At 38.1% G+C, this 17,946-nt stretch overlaps 1 protein-coding gene across 1 annotated transcript; it reads right to left on the bottom strand.

Annotated features, from left to right (window-relative positions):
* Positions 1 to 5,968: 5,968 nt before the first annotated feature.
* On the bottom strand, positions 5,969 to 16,302 carry bspry (B-box and SPRY domain containing). The gene is made up of 6 exons (XM_017459745.3): positions 15,687 to 16,302; positions 13,265 to 13,363; positions 10,330 to 10,560; positions 8,992 to 9,017; positions 8,770 to 8,894; positions 5,969 to 7,457 (listed from the first exon to the last, which is right to left on the bottom strand). Exons 1-6 carry the CDS (start codon positions 16,056 to 16,058, stop codon positions 6,925 to 6,927), a joined length of 1,386 nt encoding a protein of 461 aa, XP_017315234.1. The 5' UTR covers positions 16,059 to 16,302; the 3' UTR covers positions 5,969 to 6,924.
* Between the last annotated feature and the right edge of the window lie 1,644 nt (positions 16,303 to 17,946).

Raw genomic sequence — 17,946 nt, 5'->3', positions numbered from 1 at the left:
CTACTCGTTTTTTGGTTTAAAAAAAAAAAAAAAAAGATATATTGCTTATTTATTTATTTTATTTTTTTAGCCCTGGACTAAAAGAGGTCTTTACACAGTAAACATCGCTATTGACTGTGCTTTATTCCAGTATCACAGCTTAATTATGTATACTTATAATTACATATACTATGTATATTTATTTACTATGCATGAGCATTGTCAATGGTATTTAAGGAAAGGCTGTGAAAATGGTTCATTTAAATCGAGCTTATCAACAAACCAGCTTCTCCTGTCAACCCTCCTTTGACTTTTATTTTTGCATTTTCAAAAGACGCGCGCTCCCGGCTTTAACTACCTCAATAACCAGTAAACCGCCTCTCACTGCTACTTCCATAAATGAGTAAGAGACTGTCGTAAAAGTGCATATTATTACAAACCTGTTACTGCAGTAATCTATCTACAAAGGTTGCAAAATAACTTAGAAGGATATACAGTTCTCTGAGATTAAAAAAAAGTTCGCATTTTTATGTGTTTTTTCCTCAAACAAAATTTTATGAGGTTTTAACTATAGGATCAAAACATGTAAAACCAAATGATTATTGGGAGTTAGGACTTAGACAATAAAATCTGAATCACTTCACTGACTATGAGTTGACTGACTGTGGAATTGTCTTCAGTTTGGTGTCAGTGTGTAACAGTATACAATACATCAAAACATACAGTATAGCAACTACAACAGACAATGCAACAATACCATAATCAGACAATACACACAACATCAAACAGTAGATAGTTTAATGAAGTGTGACTCTCATGCAAACTGAAACATTCAAAAAAGGTTCTGAGGTCAACTCAGTCTTGTGCTGGAAGTTGCTATGGGTTAGGGAGCTACAACAAATCTAATTGTTGTATAGCAATATGAGGGCTTTCTGCAGTGTATTTTATTTAACACATGTAGCACCATCACTTTAAAAACATATCAATTTTGATTTTGGTCACTGTTATCATTAAGAATTAACAAAACAAAATATAATCGTAGTTACTTGCAAAAAAAAAAGAAAGAAAGAAAATCTGTCCTGCAGTGCCTTTGGTTTAATATATACAGTATGTACCTCCTAAAGTTCATTTATTCTCTGCTGAAAAAACCCCAATGGAAACCATCACAGAAATTCTAATGGTTTCTACTATAAATACCATTATAAACCAACAGCTAACCATTAAAACCATTACCATAATTGGTCCTTAATGGTAGACATAACATGCCACCAATAGAAGGCAACATATTACCAGTACAGACCCACGGGGACATTACAGTTTCCAATAAAAACCGATACAATTCCCATTATAACCATTAAAACCATAACAAATTTTCAGCAGGGTTGTTAAAGGGTCTTCAACATATTTGTTGTAAATTGAATGAAAAGTTCCTGGAAGGTGTTTGTTTCAACATGTATATATTCTAAAGTTAAGAATCTTTTGGAATGATTTCATTAAAAACTAAACACTTTTTTAAAGATTAATCTCTCGTTTAAGGCTTTTGCAGCAGATCTGCCAATATAGAGAAACTGCTTTGGCGTTTAATGATGCGCAATTTTACGACAGTCCCTTACTCGGCACCCGATCTGCAGTGCGCATGCGTACACATTGTAACACGTTACAAAACAATGTAAACCCTGCAATATAATGTTTTGGGGTTGTTGTTTTTTTTTTTTTTTATCACAATGCAAAATGCATAATGTTAAAAAGTCTGTTATTATGAATAATATCAACGGTATGGTGGTCTAACCGTCCTAGACTTTGCTTTATTGAAAAAAAAAATCTGATTAACTGATAAATTTTTTTTTAATTTGCCTCTTAGGCCACTAAAATAAAATTTGTGGTAAAAAACAAACAAACAAACAAAAAAAACCCAAAACGATATGTGCAGTAGAGATTAGCGACTGCCATGAAGAAATGTGCGCACATGCGGAGCAAATCAGGCAGAAACAGGTGGACTCCCTTTTACTGTAACCCCTTTCGTCCCATGGACTTTTAGCCCTTCAACTGTACCAGAAATTCTCCCCCTGAGTATGTATTATGTATTTTATGAACTTTGTCAAATTTCCCTTTTAAAAAATACTCTAGTTTCTTTTTTAAAGGAAACTCCTTGATACTCCCTGATTTGCATACTGATTTGATAATGGTTCAGAATGAAAGTCTAAGCCATACTATGCCTAAGGTCACCCACCCGACATGTTTTTCCCTTAAATCCCCTTAAGTGTTTCTTCTTCATAAATTGAAGATCTGTAAAGTACCAGTCCATGGTCGTTGATCATCTTGACTTTGGGCAGTTGCTAAATATTAACCCCAAAATTTGTATGCACTGCTCCATAACTTATTAGGCCTAGCTCTTATATTTCTTTTGGATCTCTTTCTGTCTCCAATATATACTGGAATATGAAGGAGCACCGTGCTGTCTGTATATTACTCTATGAGAAATAAATAATAAAATTTAAAAAATGTGTCTACGAGTGACAAGAAGTTTGTACTGTGGCTCCCTCTACTGAAATGATGGTATAAGTATAATTGGGCAGGGATGCCTTTAGTTGGCCCAAACCTCCATGTACGTTCACACATCCATCTACCCATCCATCCAATTCTTCATCTTCAGTAACTGCTTTATCCTGATCAGGGTCAATGTGAATCCAGATCCTATCTCAGGAACCTTGGGAGCGAGGTTGGAATGGTATATGTGAATTGTATTGGTTTTAATGGGAACTGTAATGGTCCCTATGGGTCTGTACTGGTAATTTTTTGCCTTCTGTTGGTATCATGTTATTTCTAGTGGATACCATCAAGAACTAACAATGGTGATGGTTTTAATGGTTAGCTGATGGTTTATAATGGTATTTGTAGTAGAATCCATTAGAATGTCTGTGGTTTCTATTGTTTTTGTTTTTATTTATTTATTTTGTTTTCAGTGGGGGTGGGGGGGATGAACCCTGACCGGGATGAACTGGTTACTGAAGATGAATGAACTCAAATTCTCTTATTTTCTGTTATTTGACTGCTTTTGCACCCATCATTAAACTTTTTTTTTTTTTTTTAGAAATAATGGAACATTAAAAAGAAAAAACTCTTATCCTGAATGTTTGCGAGCAGCTTGTGAACCCTTTCTTTCTTTCAATTTCAGTATATTATCAAAGAATGCAAATATTTCCATTCCTGTGGTGAGGCTGCACAATTGGAGGACTGGAGATCAGTACAGCTTGATCAAAGACACTGTAATCAGCATATCATTAATTAGAAGGTTTAGGAAAAAATTGTGTCTAATCCTGAACTCCAGGACTAGTGCTGTGCAGTAGAGATTAGTAGCTTAACATACCAGGGGCGTGTCCCATGGTGTGAATGTATCCAGTCTTTGGTCGTTGTTTTCTTGCCAAAAACCCTGATGGTGTGCATCAAAGAGTAAAAACTAAACATGCAGGTTTCCTGTTTGAGTTCAAATTCATTTTGAAGGAAGGAAAGAGGCTTTCAAATGGGAAACAGGAAATGACCAAAGGCAACAACAGAGCTCTTGAAGACTGAAAGTTGTGTAAAGAATTTTTCATGGATGATGATTTGCATTTATTGTAAATACTTTTTACAAGTGCCAATAATTTTGCCACATACATTTTTTGTATTAGATGTTGGTTCTACAGCCAGCCTCCTTGCACTCAATGATGAAATCTGAGTACTTCAGCCTGTTCCTCTGAAAGGTAGCTACTACTCACTCCTCCCATGTCACAGTTAGCTCGATGAGGAGAACCTTCTTGTTGGCGCTGGACCACATCACTATATCAGGGTGGAGACTTGTGTTGGTGATCTTACTAGGGAACTGGAGCTTCCTGCCAAGATCTACTCTCATTCTCCAGTCCTGGGTGTAAGGATCTAACCTTGATGGAACTCTTGGCGTGGCTACTCATGACCTGTCTATGCCCCTCCAGCACCTTGGCCAATATGTGCAGGACTATCATGTGACCACCTGTAGTGCCCTTGGGAGAGAACAATCTTGCAACCTGACACGATGTGCTGCAGACTTGAGTTTGGATTGCTGCACAGGAGACAACATTCTTCCTGGCCAAACCACTGGTGCAGCTTCAGTGGGCAGTGTTATACAGTGCTGTGAAAATGTATTTTAAAAGTATTCCTGATTTCTTCTGTTTTTGTGTATATCTCATAATAAATTGTTTCTGAATGTAAAACAAAATCTAAGATAAAACCAAGGCAACCTGAGTAAACACAAAATACAGCTTTTAAAGGATAATGTTATTTATTGAAGCAAAAAAGTTATGAAACTAGGCAACTTACAATAATCGAGGGAAACATGAATTCTGCTCTCTGCCAGAAAATCCTAAAGGAGAATGTCTGGTCTTCACTCTGTAAGTTGAAACTCAAGCACAACTGGATTATGCAGCAAGACAACGATCCAAAGCATAGGAGTAAGTCCTAGTCCTAGAAGTAAGTGAAAGACTGATCTCCAGTTATCAGAAGTGTGTGGTTGTAGTTATTGCTGCTAAACTTGGCACAACCAGGTTTTAAGTTTAAGGGGGGAATTAGTTTTTCACATTGATGATAGGTGTTGGAAAACTTTTTAAAAAAAAGCTGTAATATCCACCCATCTATTTTCTGTACCACTTATCCCACACAGGGTCCTGGAAAGCCTGGAGTTTATCTCAGGGGACTTGGGGCACAAGGTAGGGGACACCCTGGAAGGGGTGCCAAACCATCACAGGGCACAATCTCACACACACTCACACACCCATTCACACACTACGGACAATTTAGAGATGCCAATCAGCCTACAACGCATGTCTTTGGACCTGGAGGAGGTCTTTGGAACCGGAGTACCTGGAGGAAACACGTAAGCTCGGAACACACAGTGAACCCCCAACCCTGGAGGTGTGAGGCAAGCATGCTAATCACTAAGCCACCGTGCCTCCCAGCTGTAAGATGTTCTCACCAAAGAGACCAGTTTCAGGCAAGCCCAGCCACATTCAGATGAAAGAGTTGGATTTTCCATCCATCTTGCTTACCTTGAATAATGGAATTTCCCGTAATTTCAATGGTCACATTATCCTCTAATACAGTGTGTGCTGTAGTAGCACCAAACCTTGTACTTTCCTGGAAGCTGGCTTTTGGTTGATCCTTGAACCATCAGAAAGCACTTTTAGTACGCGCTTCCCTATGTGCTTCCCAGAGAGCTCGGCCTTGTATTTTCTCCCAAGGCTTTAATGGGCAAAAAAATTATTTTTGCCCGGCTTCTCGAAGGGTGCCAATAGTTCTAGAGTTATATGTGCACATCTACGTAATGGCATTTTGTCTATCTTGTTAAAAGACTAATATTTGATAGATGATAAAGACGATAAAGGTGAATTAATTAAATAATCATGGGTGTATCAAAATAAATGTAAAGCTAGATTGTACAAATATAAGCATGTTTAATGGAAAATTTGCAATTGTCATAATGTGAGCATGTTCAGTGGAAGTAATTGCAGGAATGTATAACCAGCTCACACACCCATCAGACACCAGTAAACAAAAGCCATGGCATGGTGGAACCATGGCAGTTAAAACAATAAGAGACACATGAGTCAAATAGCTCAGGCAAGGAGATGTGCTGATATTAGATTTCATTTTACTTTATTAATTAATTTATTTAACAAGGACAATACATATTCATCGACATCAGGATTTATGATATGTCGGATTTAGCCAAATGACTCATTTTCATCTACTGTCCCTGGGCAGCAGAAGAAAACCCCATAACACATAGAACAAACACATATATACACAATGCAATCTATGATACAATCCTGACACTAATTTATTTGAGCATTATGAACATGCTATATAACTAAACATCATGATGGCATTTTTCAGAATTGTCTCTTAAGTCTGCTAGAATTTGATGAGAATCATGTGACGCACGAAAGGAAAATGCAGAATCCTTAATGGTATTGCACAATCACCTCTTGTAAGGTTTTATTACCTTATTTTAGAGCTAGAATGACTGTATTCATTTATAAAATAGTTGACAGAAATAATTTTGGATAGAAAATAAACGTAATGCATGCTTAGTAAGCTTTCCTTGTAATCATGTGCAATGTTGATGCAATAAAAATATATCTTAAGATATATACTGTATCATATCATAAAAATGTCCACATACCAGCAACAAAATTCAGCAAATATTACAATCAATTCATTTATGTTTGTTAAAACAATACAGAAGACTACAATCATTACCTGTCTACATTCAAATAAGGCAATAAATAGGAACAAATTGTGCATTTTACACTTTTTGACCAGCTTTATGTTAAAATCAATCAAGAACAAACATAAACGACATCAGGCACAAATATTTTATCGCTTCATTTTGGGTCACTTTGGTAAATTTCCCAAAACTGATACATCTCAATCGTTTCATAAGTTTTATATATATATATAATTAATATTAGTATATATATATATATATATATATATATATATATATATATATATATATAATTAGATAATTATCATGACTGAGAACTATTTATTCAAATCTGTACTAATACAGACAATTCTTCAAAGTAAATATCCAAAATATTTCCGTTGAAATATTACACTGGTACAATATACTTCATACCCAATTAGAACATATGTAAGATTTTTTAGACATTTTAATACCTTCGAAAGTTACATCAAATTCTCCTTTAGTCTTTATCCCAGTCACTCACACAAGTTTTGTTTGAATATATTTCTGCTTCTATTTCTATGTACTAATGCTACATATTCAAATCTCATCCTTTAAATATTTTTAAACATCAGCACTGCCACACTTGCACTGCAGAGAGAGACCCTGGTGACGGCAGAACCAGGTAATGTTTGTCTTCATATAAAATTTCTGACAAGAATCAGTAAACAGGAATTACATACATATTAGCTGTGCACAATAGACACTCTTTGATCAGCTACAGCACAAGCAGGCAGCAGTGGCTCAGTAAAAGTGTGTCTTACAGCGTGCAACACACACTTTGAGTCTGGATCGTAGAACAGCAGTGTTTGTGTGGTCCAGTCCAGCAGCACGCCCACTTTCTTGGGACTCTTCACTACAACCACGTTGACGACCTGCGAGTTGTGGCAGTACGAAAAGTTTCCTTCATAGTGAGACAGCACCCAGGATTTGGCATTGAAGCCTAGACGGGATTCGTTTGTCGAGCCTTTGCGCTCCATGCTGCGGTAGCAGACACCCACTTTAAAGGCGGCGCTGTCACCCACGTACAGCACCCAGGCATGTGTGCCCGAACTGATGGGATCGAGGCAGAGGGCATTGGGCCAGTTGTCAAAACGCGCCGGGTCATATTCAAGACCCTTCTTCTGGCGTTTCGGGCGGTAAGTGAGGGTGAGCTGGTCAGAGGAGAGCAGAAGGAGATGGCTGACGGTGCGTTCATCAAAGTACATCCGAGCTGTAGCTGGAGAGGGAGGAGAGAAAACACGTCAATGAGAGAACAGAGGAAAAATAAACGTAGCCCATCCTCGCTACTTTATATCGATCTGCGTATTTTTATTATGACCATTATTAGTGCTGTTGAGTCCACATATAATCTTAAGGCCCTTAATCCACCTTACACCTTGTTAGCTGCAAAATAACTTGATGTGGGTGCCACAAATGTAACATAATGTTAATCATTTTTAATCTTTGAAAGACAGAGGGAGGTTAGCCCCGCCAGCCCATTTATACCAGCCGTTCTTGTAAGACGTAATACAAACTGCAGAGGCAGATGAACCTGTAATAAACAGGCTAAACAGGCTATCTTGCAGCATGGTCCTGAAAGCATAAAATACTCTATGATTAAAATTTGGAAAAAGGGTGGAGCAGCAACGTACATACAGCACCCACTTTATCATGTATTGTAGATTGTACAAGTATTAAGTATTTGTAGCTACAATCATTGGCCATTTGATGAAGCTAACCAACAATATAAGTCATTTTGTTAGTGTAAATACAGTATATAAATACTGACTGCAGCTGTTGTAAACATTGTGTCAATGTTTTACCCCATCCATCACTGGAAAGGGACCTCCAGATGACCACAAATGACCAGATACTATCTGGTTGGTGGATCATTCTCAGCAAAGGTAGTACGAGTGCATCCTTTTTAAACAATGTATTCCGTTTATTAGCCACGCCATGTTACGAGTGAGCTTGGTATTTGTACAGTAAAGACCATAGCTCACGTTTTCCATGTACAGTGTGTGTTAATTATACATAAAACTATATCATATTTTTATCACATCATATCATATCATATATTCTGGCCACAGGATTGCTACTGGTTGGACATTTGTGGTTAGTACACCTTAATTAAACATCCCAGAAACATTTGGATTGGCAAGTGAGTGTAAATTCACATGCAAAAAAACACCATACTGTTCCAATTTAATTAAATAGTTATTGTTATCCTATCCATATACCCATAATGAGGGTGGGTTGGACACTAAAACAGCTCTGTATTAAATAGTAGATTGGTAGCTAAAAGGCACCACCTGCTGGTAATGATTAGAACTCAAACAGCTAATTGAATAATCATGCTTCAGGTGTAGCATCTTATTTAGTCAGTAGTTCCTTGTGAATAGTAATCTCATATACATTAAAATGTGTTAGATAGAGATTTGGCTTATCTACAGGTCTGGTCTTTCTAATACAATTTCTCAGAATATCTCAGATCTGAGTACTATGCAGAGTAAAGCTGTATTGTGTGGTGATGTGTGATGTGGACTCACCGGTCGGTCCTAGCAGCAGTGCACTAGCCCACATGCCCAGCATGAGTTTACTGTCACTGCAGTCCCTGTTCAAGTTCAGGTGCTCTGAGTCTTTGGGCTCCCCAACACCTTCTGCCTCCTCAATCCTGACACAAACACACAAACACGCAATTTCAATACTGCCTCTCAGACACCATCCATTTTGTACTTTGTGTTGTCTTAGATGTAAATCTGAGGAATTACCTGTCTGAAATTTCTGAGTTTGAACTCTGCAAAGTGAGAATTAGAAACACAATGGTCAGTAGAGTTTGTTAATATTACCACTATCAAAATATATCACAATCAAACACGGGCTTGGTTATACCAAGAGCTGGTCCATCCATTAGGCTATTTAGGCGACTGCTTACAGCGTTGACGTTGGCCTTTTTGAACAATATTTATTGCTATTTCTCTAAGATGTGGACTGAGTTAAGAATATTGATGTCTTATTTTGATCATGTCTGAACCTAGGAAAAAATGCAACGCTCCTTAGACAACGTCTCTCCCAAAAATGGACATTAGACTTACAGTAAATCATGTGACATGACACCACAATGAACAATTACCACAGCTTTTTTAAACTGGCTTATTTAACTGTCAATTTGCTTGTTTATCCACACAAATACATGTGCAGGTGCACAAATGACCAAAGAGAGAAACCAGAGAGAGAAAAAAAGACGCTAATCTCTGTTTTAGAATTAACAAATATGGCTAGTATGTGCAACTTATAAGTTGCACTGTGAAAACTCCCAGATAAATATTGAACGGTAATTAGACTCAGGAGCTAATAACCTTGAGTCAACCGTGCTTCCAAAAAACAGATGAAATGATAGATTACATGATAGATTAAATATAAATTGTGCAATGATTAATTAAGTACGTACACATAAACTGAATTAACTTCATCCACAAGTAAGGAATTATTTTCCTGTGGCAGCACATACTCAAGTGTACGAGAGTCCAGTATCACTGTAGTATGAAGCTACTTGATTTAAAAAGTAGAGATGCTACAATCTGACTACTGAAAAATATAACAATACTCACAACATCAGTACTTGTAACAACTATACTTAAAGAAATATTAATATCAATTATTAGTGTTGGTCTCTAAAACACAGTTTGGTGCGGTTTAAGTGTTAGCTTAATGTGACAGTGTCCTAGGAAGCTAGCTTAGCTACCTATTTTTAGTGCTTGCTACAGTAGCACAATTTGTAAACTTGTACTAGGTGTAGGATTTGACACAGAGAGGGCATATCTTTCATATTTCTTTCTAAATGCAGCATTCAGATTATCTGGGATTTCATACCTTATAGTGACTAGTTAATGTTAGGTCATGAGCTAGTTGCACAGTTGCTAGCACAATAATTACACTCTATACCTATTAGCTGGCTGGCAAATGAATAAAATGCAATTATTCATCATGTCATAGATTCTGTGAGTGTTTTAGTAGGTAAATTATTTCAGACACCACCCAGGCCAGCCCTGGCTGTTTCCCCCAACTCCAAAATCCCCCCCCCCCCCCCTTTTTTCTTCAGTTCTCACCACAATTATGGTGTCTGTCGCGTGTGTGAGCTTGTGCACCAGGCTGGTGCGGGCATGTGTGAGGGTGTTCAGTGACTTGGACCAGTGTGCCCGCTGTGTGAGGAGACACTGCTCGATTCGCTCTTCCTCCCTCTGTACAGCCTCCAGAAGACGCTGCTCCTCTTCATCCAGAGCTTCACGCACGGCGTTCACCTGAGCCACGACTCGCTCACGGGCACTACTCGCGTCCACCTACACACCGATATTAGAGTGTTATAAACTGTTATAGACGATTGCTCTGTAATGATTAATAAGCATTCAAACATTTCTTGGAGCACTGCTATAGCAAAATAATTAATAATCAGTGGTGATGTGATGTGTGGCTCAACACAAAGCGGAGTTATTGTTACTACCTGAAATGTTTCATTCCTCTTATATCACAGCAATATGTCAGACATATTTATCAGTGACATGCATTGTTGTGGAATGTCTGCCAAAAAAGGTAGGTCCTGTTATCCTTTCAATTATAGCCGCTATAAACTGTTGTTCCCTAACCAGCTTCTCTTTTTCTTTGGTTAGCCAAGTTTTGCTCATTCCTCTTCACACACACAAAAAAAATACATACATACAATGCCTTTTTTCCAGCCAATAAAATAAAAACCCACTTGACTTTAACTTGAACATTTTGAAATTCTTTTTTCATGTACATTCACTGTAATTCAGAAGTACATTTTCCTTTTTTCACTGAGAAGCCATGAGGTATGACCTATGCACCCAACTGTATGTACTGTATATACATACAATTCAAAAAACACTAAGCATGCAGATAACATTAACACTTTACTGCATGGTGTTGCCATATGGCAACAATTCATTTATCTCCAATTTTTTATAGGTAATAATACAAAAGTACTAATTTCCTATGTAACTGGAAAAAAGGGGGCTTTAACTCTGACATAACAAAAAATGCCATGTCAGATGACCAGGATGTACTGTTTGCACTTACTTTTCTGCAATCACATGGCTTGGCATAAAGGTCGTCATCGGAGGGCTCTCAAAATTTGATACATTTCTCAATATTTAAGCAAAACTACTTAAAGAATTTTTTTAAACACTATCTGAGATAATCTAAGAATTTTTTTTTGTCATTTAAACAAATTTATATATTTAGAGTATTTTTTTAAATGGTAAAATTCTATTGTTGCCACATGGCAACAACCTGTGATAATGGAATTGTGGTATAAGCATTCATGAATTGAAACAGGCTTACATAGCAAAAAAGACACAAGGCTTCTCTAATTGTATATTTACATCTTTTCACATTCAAAGTAAGAAAAATGTTTAAATTCAGACATTTTGCAATTGCACCATATTTTCTAAATTTTACGATTCAAGTTTTAAAAATATACATCACCCAAGACGTGTTTGGATCTAATTTTTGCATGTATTTTGAGTGAGTAAATCCATACATATAATTTTTACAACTGTAATTCTTTTCTAGAAGGCATAACTTTTACATTTTTATGTAAATGCAATAATTCATGAAGTAGACTTTTAAATCTAATTCCAGTAACACAAATACTCTGTACATGCACTCTTAGAAGAAGAAAAAAAACCTTTCTTCATCTGAAGGGCTCTACATATAACCTTTGAGGTCTTTCCCGACGGGACAAGCCCTTAAGGGTGGAGCACTTATTCTAAGAGTGTATTGTTTACAATCAGTGCAATGATCCCTCAGATTTGATGGTCCATTGAGTAGCCAGATCTTTGTGTATTGTGTACACACTGATAGGGAAACACTCAGTTGTAGAGTTCTACATACATAGAACAAAAAGGTTCCCCCAGTAGGACAACTGAAATGAAAATGTACAATCTGTCAAAAGAACTGTTGAACAATTCATTTTTTAAGTGTATGATATATGTAAAAAATGGATAATGACAAATGCTTCAAACTAAAAATTTCTTATTTTTTTGCGCCAACAAATTCCTTGATTGAGTGTCAGGCTGTATATGATTTAGAAGTGTAGAAATAGTAATATGTCGGCTTCCTAGAGGTGCAACAGCAAAGTGTTTCTCTATTGTCTGGAAATCACAAGTTCAAATCCTGATGATGTCATAGCCACTCATAGCCAAGAAAGCAAAATGGGCCATACTATATTGGTGGGAGTGATGGCATACTTTCTCTCCCCTGTCAATCACAGTGACACTAGCCAATCGTGTGCATCTGTGAACTTGTGTATGTAGAAGAGGGCAGATAGCGTTTTCCTCTAAGAATGTTATGCTGCCCTGTGAGAAGAAGCATATGTTATGTGATAGTAGAGAGTTAGTGGTAATATTTGACAAGACCAAATCAGGGAGAACATTGGAAAAATTTTTTTTCAATAAATCTTGAGCATGTAACACTTCTTGAGTATTAACCATCACACATTCTGCGTATCAAATAACACTTAGGGCTGTGATTAGCTAAATAAATACAATGTTTTGTTTAAAGCTAAACAAAAATATCCTTGGGACAAGGATAGTTAGCACAGGGTACTATAGGTTACTACAGGGTGTCACAAAAATCTTAGCAAAATGTCTTCCAAAATTTTTCATACTTCGTTTATATTATAGATTTTTTTGTCCAGATAGCCTTTAAGAATACCTTTGACAAAAGAAGAACATATTGAAATCCTTCTCATGGCTGGATCGGGAAGCTTTCGCAAGGTTGCGATGGACTTTAACAGGAAACATGGTGGGCACATCACACATGACAGTGTCACCAAACTTATTAACAAATTCAAAAAGACTGGAAGTGTTTCGGACCGACCGAGAAGTGGACGCCCAGGAACAACCACCGACGAAGGCACAACCGATGTGGTGCTGCCAAACATAGTCCCCTATGTATGGAGACTTTTGGGACAAACTGTATGTTTCTGTGTATGTGTGTGTGCATGTATTTAAGCTCACTAATCACCTGCAAGGCCTTCTCTTTTGCAGTCAGCGTGTTGTTTATGAAGCGCTCTATCTGTAGGGCTTGCAGCTGCATTTTCTCACAGATGTCCACCAGCTGATTCTGAAAGAGATCACATATGCAATGACTCACCTGTTTGTGTGAGCTGGATAATTTTGTTAAAAGGAAGCGCATTTATTTGAGAACACACTATAAAACTATAGTTTAACTTAAATGATGAAGAAGGCTGTCCCATGTCACTGTTTTGAAATGTCATTAAAGGAAAAATTCATCCTGAACCCCTGAATTAAACGTTATAATTAACGTGATCGTCACTAGTCCAAGATTTATTTTATAATGAAAATCTAAGTCGATGCTTTTAGTTTAAAATTCTTTCCTCGGCATGTTGGTCTAATTTCACTTTGGTTAACAGCTTCCTACTGACAATGCTGCTTGAGTGGCACAAATGAGAATTCATGCGTACCTATAGAGAGTGATGCAGCAGTGCTTTAGTCCTTTAGTCTGTCCAGCTCTCTCAACTTCTCATCTGTACAAACTGCTCAAACAGATCAGCTTCCAAAGCTTCAATGTTCATGCTAATACCACCATCTCTGCTGTAACTCAGTGCAACTACTATGTACAGCTGCATTGCTTTTTAAAACTTTGAGTCCACTTTAAGTGCTGTCACCACTACCTCTACACTGTATTTCTCATTAATTGGACGTTGACCACTGTATATAACTTCTCACTGGAATTACGATACAGAACCAACCAACAAATTAGCACCAGAAATGCTAAGCACAGATATTTCAATATAAATATACCTAATGTGTTTCAGGGTGGAGGTTTCCTTGAAATGTCAACATACTGAACAACGTGTTGTTCAAATGTCAACATATGACTCCAACACACTTTAAAGGAATTTGAAAGACAACATAAGATATAGGCTAAAGAAAAACTAGCCTACATGTGAACATTTACCCTGAGTAAATGTTACGACTGCTCCTATAACATCTCGGCAAACACAGACTGTTTCCCGGACAGAAGCATTTGGTTCTAACGTTCTGGGAACAGTGCTGTTAATCTGGCAAACTTCCTGTTTTGACACCATGAAAGAATGTTACACGATCATTGTAATGGCAAAAAATAGCACTTTAAAGCAACCTTTCCAGAATGTTCCTTGTCAGCTCTCCTATAACCATAAGAGAATGATATGTTTAACTCTTTTGTGCACAATGTGTATCCACACTTATGGATAGTCAATTTAAGGCAGTTTCATATCATTATGTGTTCATATCATTCTGTAACATACTGTAAACAGAATCCTGTTTATTTCTGTTTCCTCAGACCCTACATGTACACATTTACACTTCTTCATCTTTTGGTTACTTTCACAATGGCTTCTTTATAGAACATTGTTAATAGTCTGTGCAGTTGTCTGGTCAGTTTATCATGTCACGTGTCATACACGTGACATTTCTATTTTCCAATAGAAATGTTGTGGAAGGACCTGAAGCCAGCAGTTCATTAAGGAAAACCCCCAAAATCCTAGAGTTGAAGCTGACTCCACTGAGGAATGGGCTAAAATTCCTCCATGCTGATATGCAGGACTGATCAACAGTTACTGAAAACGTTTAGCTGCAGTTACTGATGCACAAGGGGGTCACACCAGATACTGAAAGCAATGGTTCACATACTTTTGCCAGTGGAAGCTGTGTAATATTGGACCATTTCCTCAATAAATAAATGACCGAGTATAATATTTTAGTCTTATTTGTTGAACTGGGTTCTCACTGTCTGATTTTTGGACTTCTGGTGATGTTTTGTGTCATGTTTATATATATATATATATATATATATATATATATATATATATATATATATATATATATATGCCTCCATCGTGTATTCACAGAGATGTTCTTCCTGTGCTTTGAGGGTTTCCTCCTGGTACTACGCTTTCCTCCCCCAGTCTAAAGACATGCATTGTAGACTTAATAGCATTTGCAAATTGTCCCCAGTGTGTGAATGGGTGTGCGACAGGGCCCTGTGATGGCCCGCCCAGGGTGTCCCCCGCCTTGAGATTGGCTCCAGGCTCCCCCTGCAACTCATTTCTCCTACACCTGGACAATCCAGTCAAAATACATACCTCATACAGCTATGTTTTCAAATAGTTTCGTTTATGCATGGCAAAAAAGTTCCCAGAAGGTTTGGCTACAATGCGAACTAGAATACAACGTTACCTGAGCGTTATGAAACCTTTATTTATTAAATAAATAAAGCAAACAGGAACCAAATGTTAACACTGTGCAACCCTTATGCACTTATTGGGAGGTTGTGACGCTTATGAAGGCAGCATAATAACACCTACACTGTGTAGCAGTGGCTGTATAGGCTACATAGGAAAGACTGAGTTCCTGTAAGCTCTGAGGGTTTCATGACTCACCCTTACAGCCGTCGCTCGTAAACGCAGCTGTATCACTGTATGATTTCGACAAGCTCCTTGGCTAACGCACTTCTGGCACACCGGCCTCCCTTCCGTCCTACAGTACCGGTCCACCTCTAGCTCATGCGCCGGGCACACTGTCAGCTCACCCGTGCTGGACGCTTCTACGTTAGACCCCATATTCGCTGTGCCATTCGTGCTACGAAATGTGCTCTCGAAAGTGGCTAAATCTGAGTCTTCTTTGGGTTTTGAGCTCAAGTCCACGGTGTTAATGTGTCCATCTTGAGTGAGCTGAATTCCATAATCCGGTTCGTGCTCGTTGTCCCGTAACGACACCACGGCCAATTCACAAAGTCCATAATCCTCACTCATGACTGCCCTTTTCCAGGCCAAACAAGCCGCTTTTCAGCACTTTAGACTAGAAAAGAACTCCTGAGCTTTCTTCGAGGTGGAGACGCTCGGCTCTGGTCTCGCGCTCTGTGCTGCAGGTGCATCCAGTTCTGAGGCCGAGCCCTACCTGCTGCAGGTGTGTAACGCGGAAGTGTTGCGCCGAGTCGCACAGCCAGTTTTCAGCCGTTGTGACAGTTTGTTTCACCGAGAGAGTGAGAGAGAGAGAGAGAGAGAGAGAGAGAGAGAGAGAGAGAGAGTGTGTGTGTGTGTGTGTGTGTGTGAGAGAGAGAGAGAGAGAGAGAGAGAGAGAGAGATTAACGCAGAATGAAAGACAATGACTCTCGATGTGTCAGTGTCTCAGCAAGGTCCAGTTAATCAGGTCTTGAAACGACTCACCAGCCTGATCCCTGTCCCAATTCCTACTTGGAATAGGAGTACAATGACTTCTATAGCATTACTTTGTAGGTCCAAATTTTGCCTATTACCTGAAGACACTTAACATAGAAACAGATACTCACATATTCAATTGGAGAAAGAAAAATAAGACACCGGCCGTGAGTGAGAAGAAGCAAGGGTCCAGGTTTATTCGTTCCGTTCCACCACACGAGATCCACACAGTTTGAGACGTCCCAAAATGCGATCTAAAAAAAAAACAGAGCTGAAGCTCTTCTATTTATACAGTTTTCTTAGGGTCAGGATGACCCAGACATCAATATGTTTTAGAAAGAGCCTTCCCACAATACCATTATTTTAAAAGAGAGCCTTCCCTGAACACCATTAGGTTTTCGAAAGGGCCTTCCCATAATACTAATAGGTACGAGACTCAACATTTTGGAGAGACCTTGGTCTCATGGGGTCCGTTGTTCCCATCGACGGTTATCTCGCGACCCTAGCTGTTCCCATCAACGGTTATCTCACAGGTGCAACTTGGCTCAACTACCCTTATAAATGGCCCGTCTTGGTTCTCTCTTAAAAATTAAGGCCTTCGTCTGTGTTACTCCTGACTTTTTCTCGTGAGAAAAGAATCCTCCACACCTTCAAGTGCATTATGAGTAAGTTTCTTTAACATTTTTCTGTATTTCTGTTTTATAATGCTTTTTTCTTTTCATATTTGCTCTACATTTCTGTTTTATATCTGGTTATACTGCTTGCAAGTATTTTACCCCCTTTTCTGTACTCCATACTTCACAATACCATTATAATATCCTTATAATCCTTATATTATCCTCATAATATCCTAATACTCCTTTTATTATTCTTATAATGTTATGTTTTCCTTCTGTATGTGTGTGTGTGGCGGCATAGGCCTCTGTGTGTGTGTGTGTGTGTGTGTCTCTTAGTTGACCGTCCACCTACGCTCTGAGGCCTGCCGCACTAATCAAATACATGTATAGTTTGCGCCTTGCTTATCTGTGTGTGGTGTCTTAGGTGAACGTCAGCCCAGTGAATTTTCAATAAAATTACATACTACTCATACTAGGTCTCCCTCGTGTTTATTTCATGTATATTTTATATACAACAATTTACCACCAATCCAATAACGGGTTAAAGCGAACCCTATAAGGTTCTTTGTGGGACTGTAACTGGAAAAGTTTCTCCTGGTATCACGATTAAGAATCTTATTTTGGTTCCTTACAGTGATCTAAGGCAGTGGTTTTCAAAGTGGGGGCCGTCAGGGGGCGCCCGGGGGGCCTCAACGATTTGGTGTGAAAAATAAATAAATGTATGTTTTCTCTTTCTCACTCTCAGACACACACACACACACAATCAATTCCTAATGTAATGTAAAGATGTAAGATGTAATTATTAATAAAAAAAAAAAAGGGGGGGGATATATTCAGAAGTCTGTATTTTTAATGTGTTTTAAAGA

The sequence above is a fragment of the Ictalurus punctatus genome, chromosome 28 (assembly GCF_001660625.3).
Source record: "Ictalurus punctatus breed USDA103 chromosome 28, Coco_2.0, whole genome shotgun sequence".
NCBI lineage: Eukaryota > Metazoa > Chordata > Actinopteri > Siluriformes > Ictaluridae > Ictalurus > Ictalurus punctatus.
Note: the sequence above shows the minus strand (reverse complement) of the source record. Positions and strands in the feature narration are given on the sequence as shown.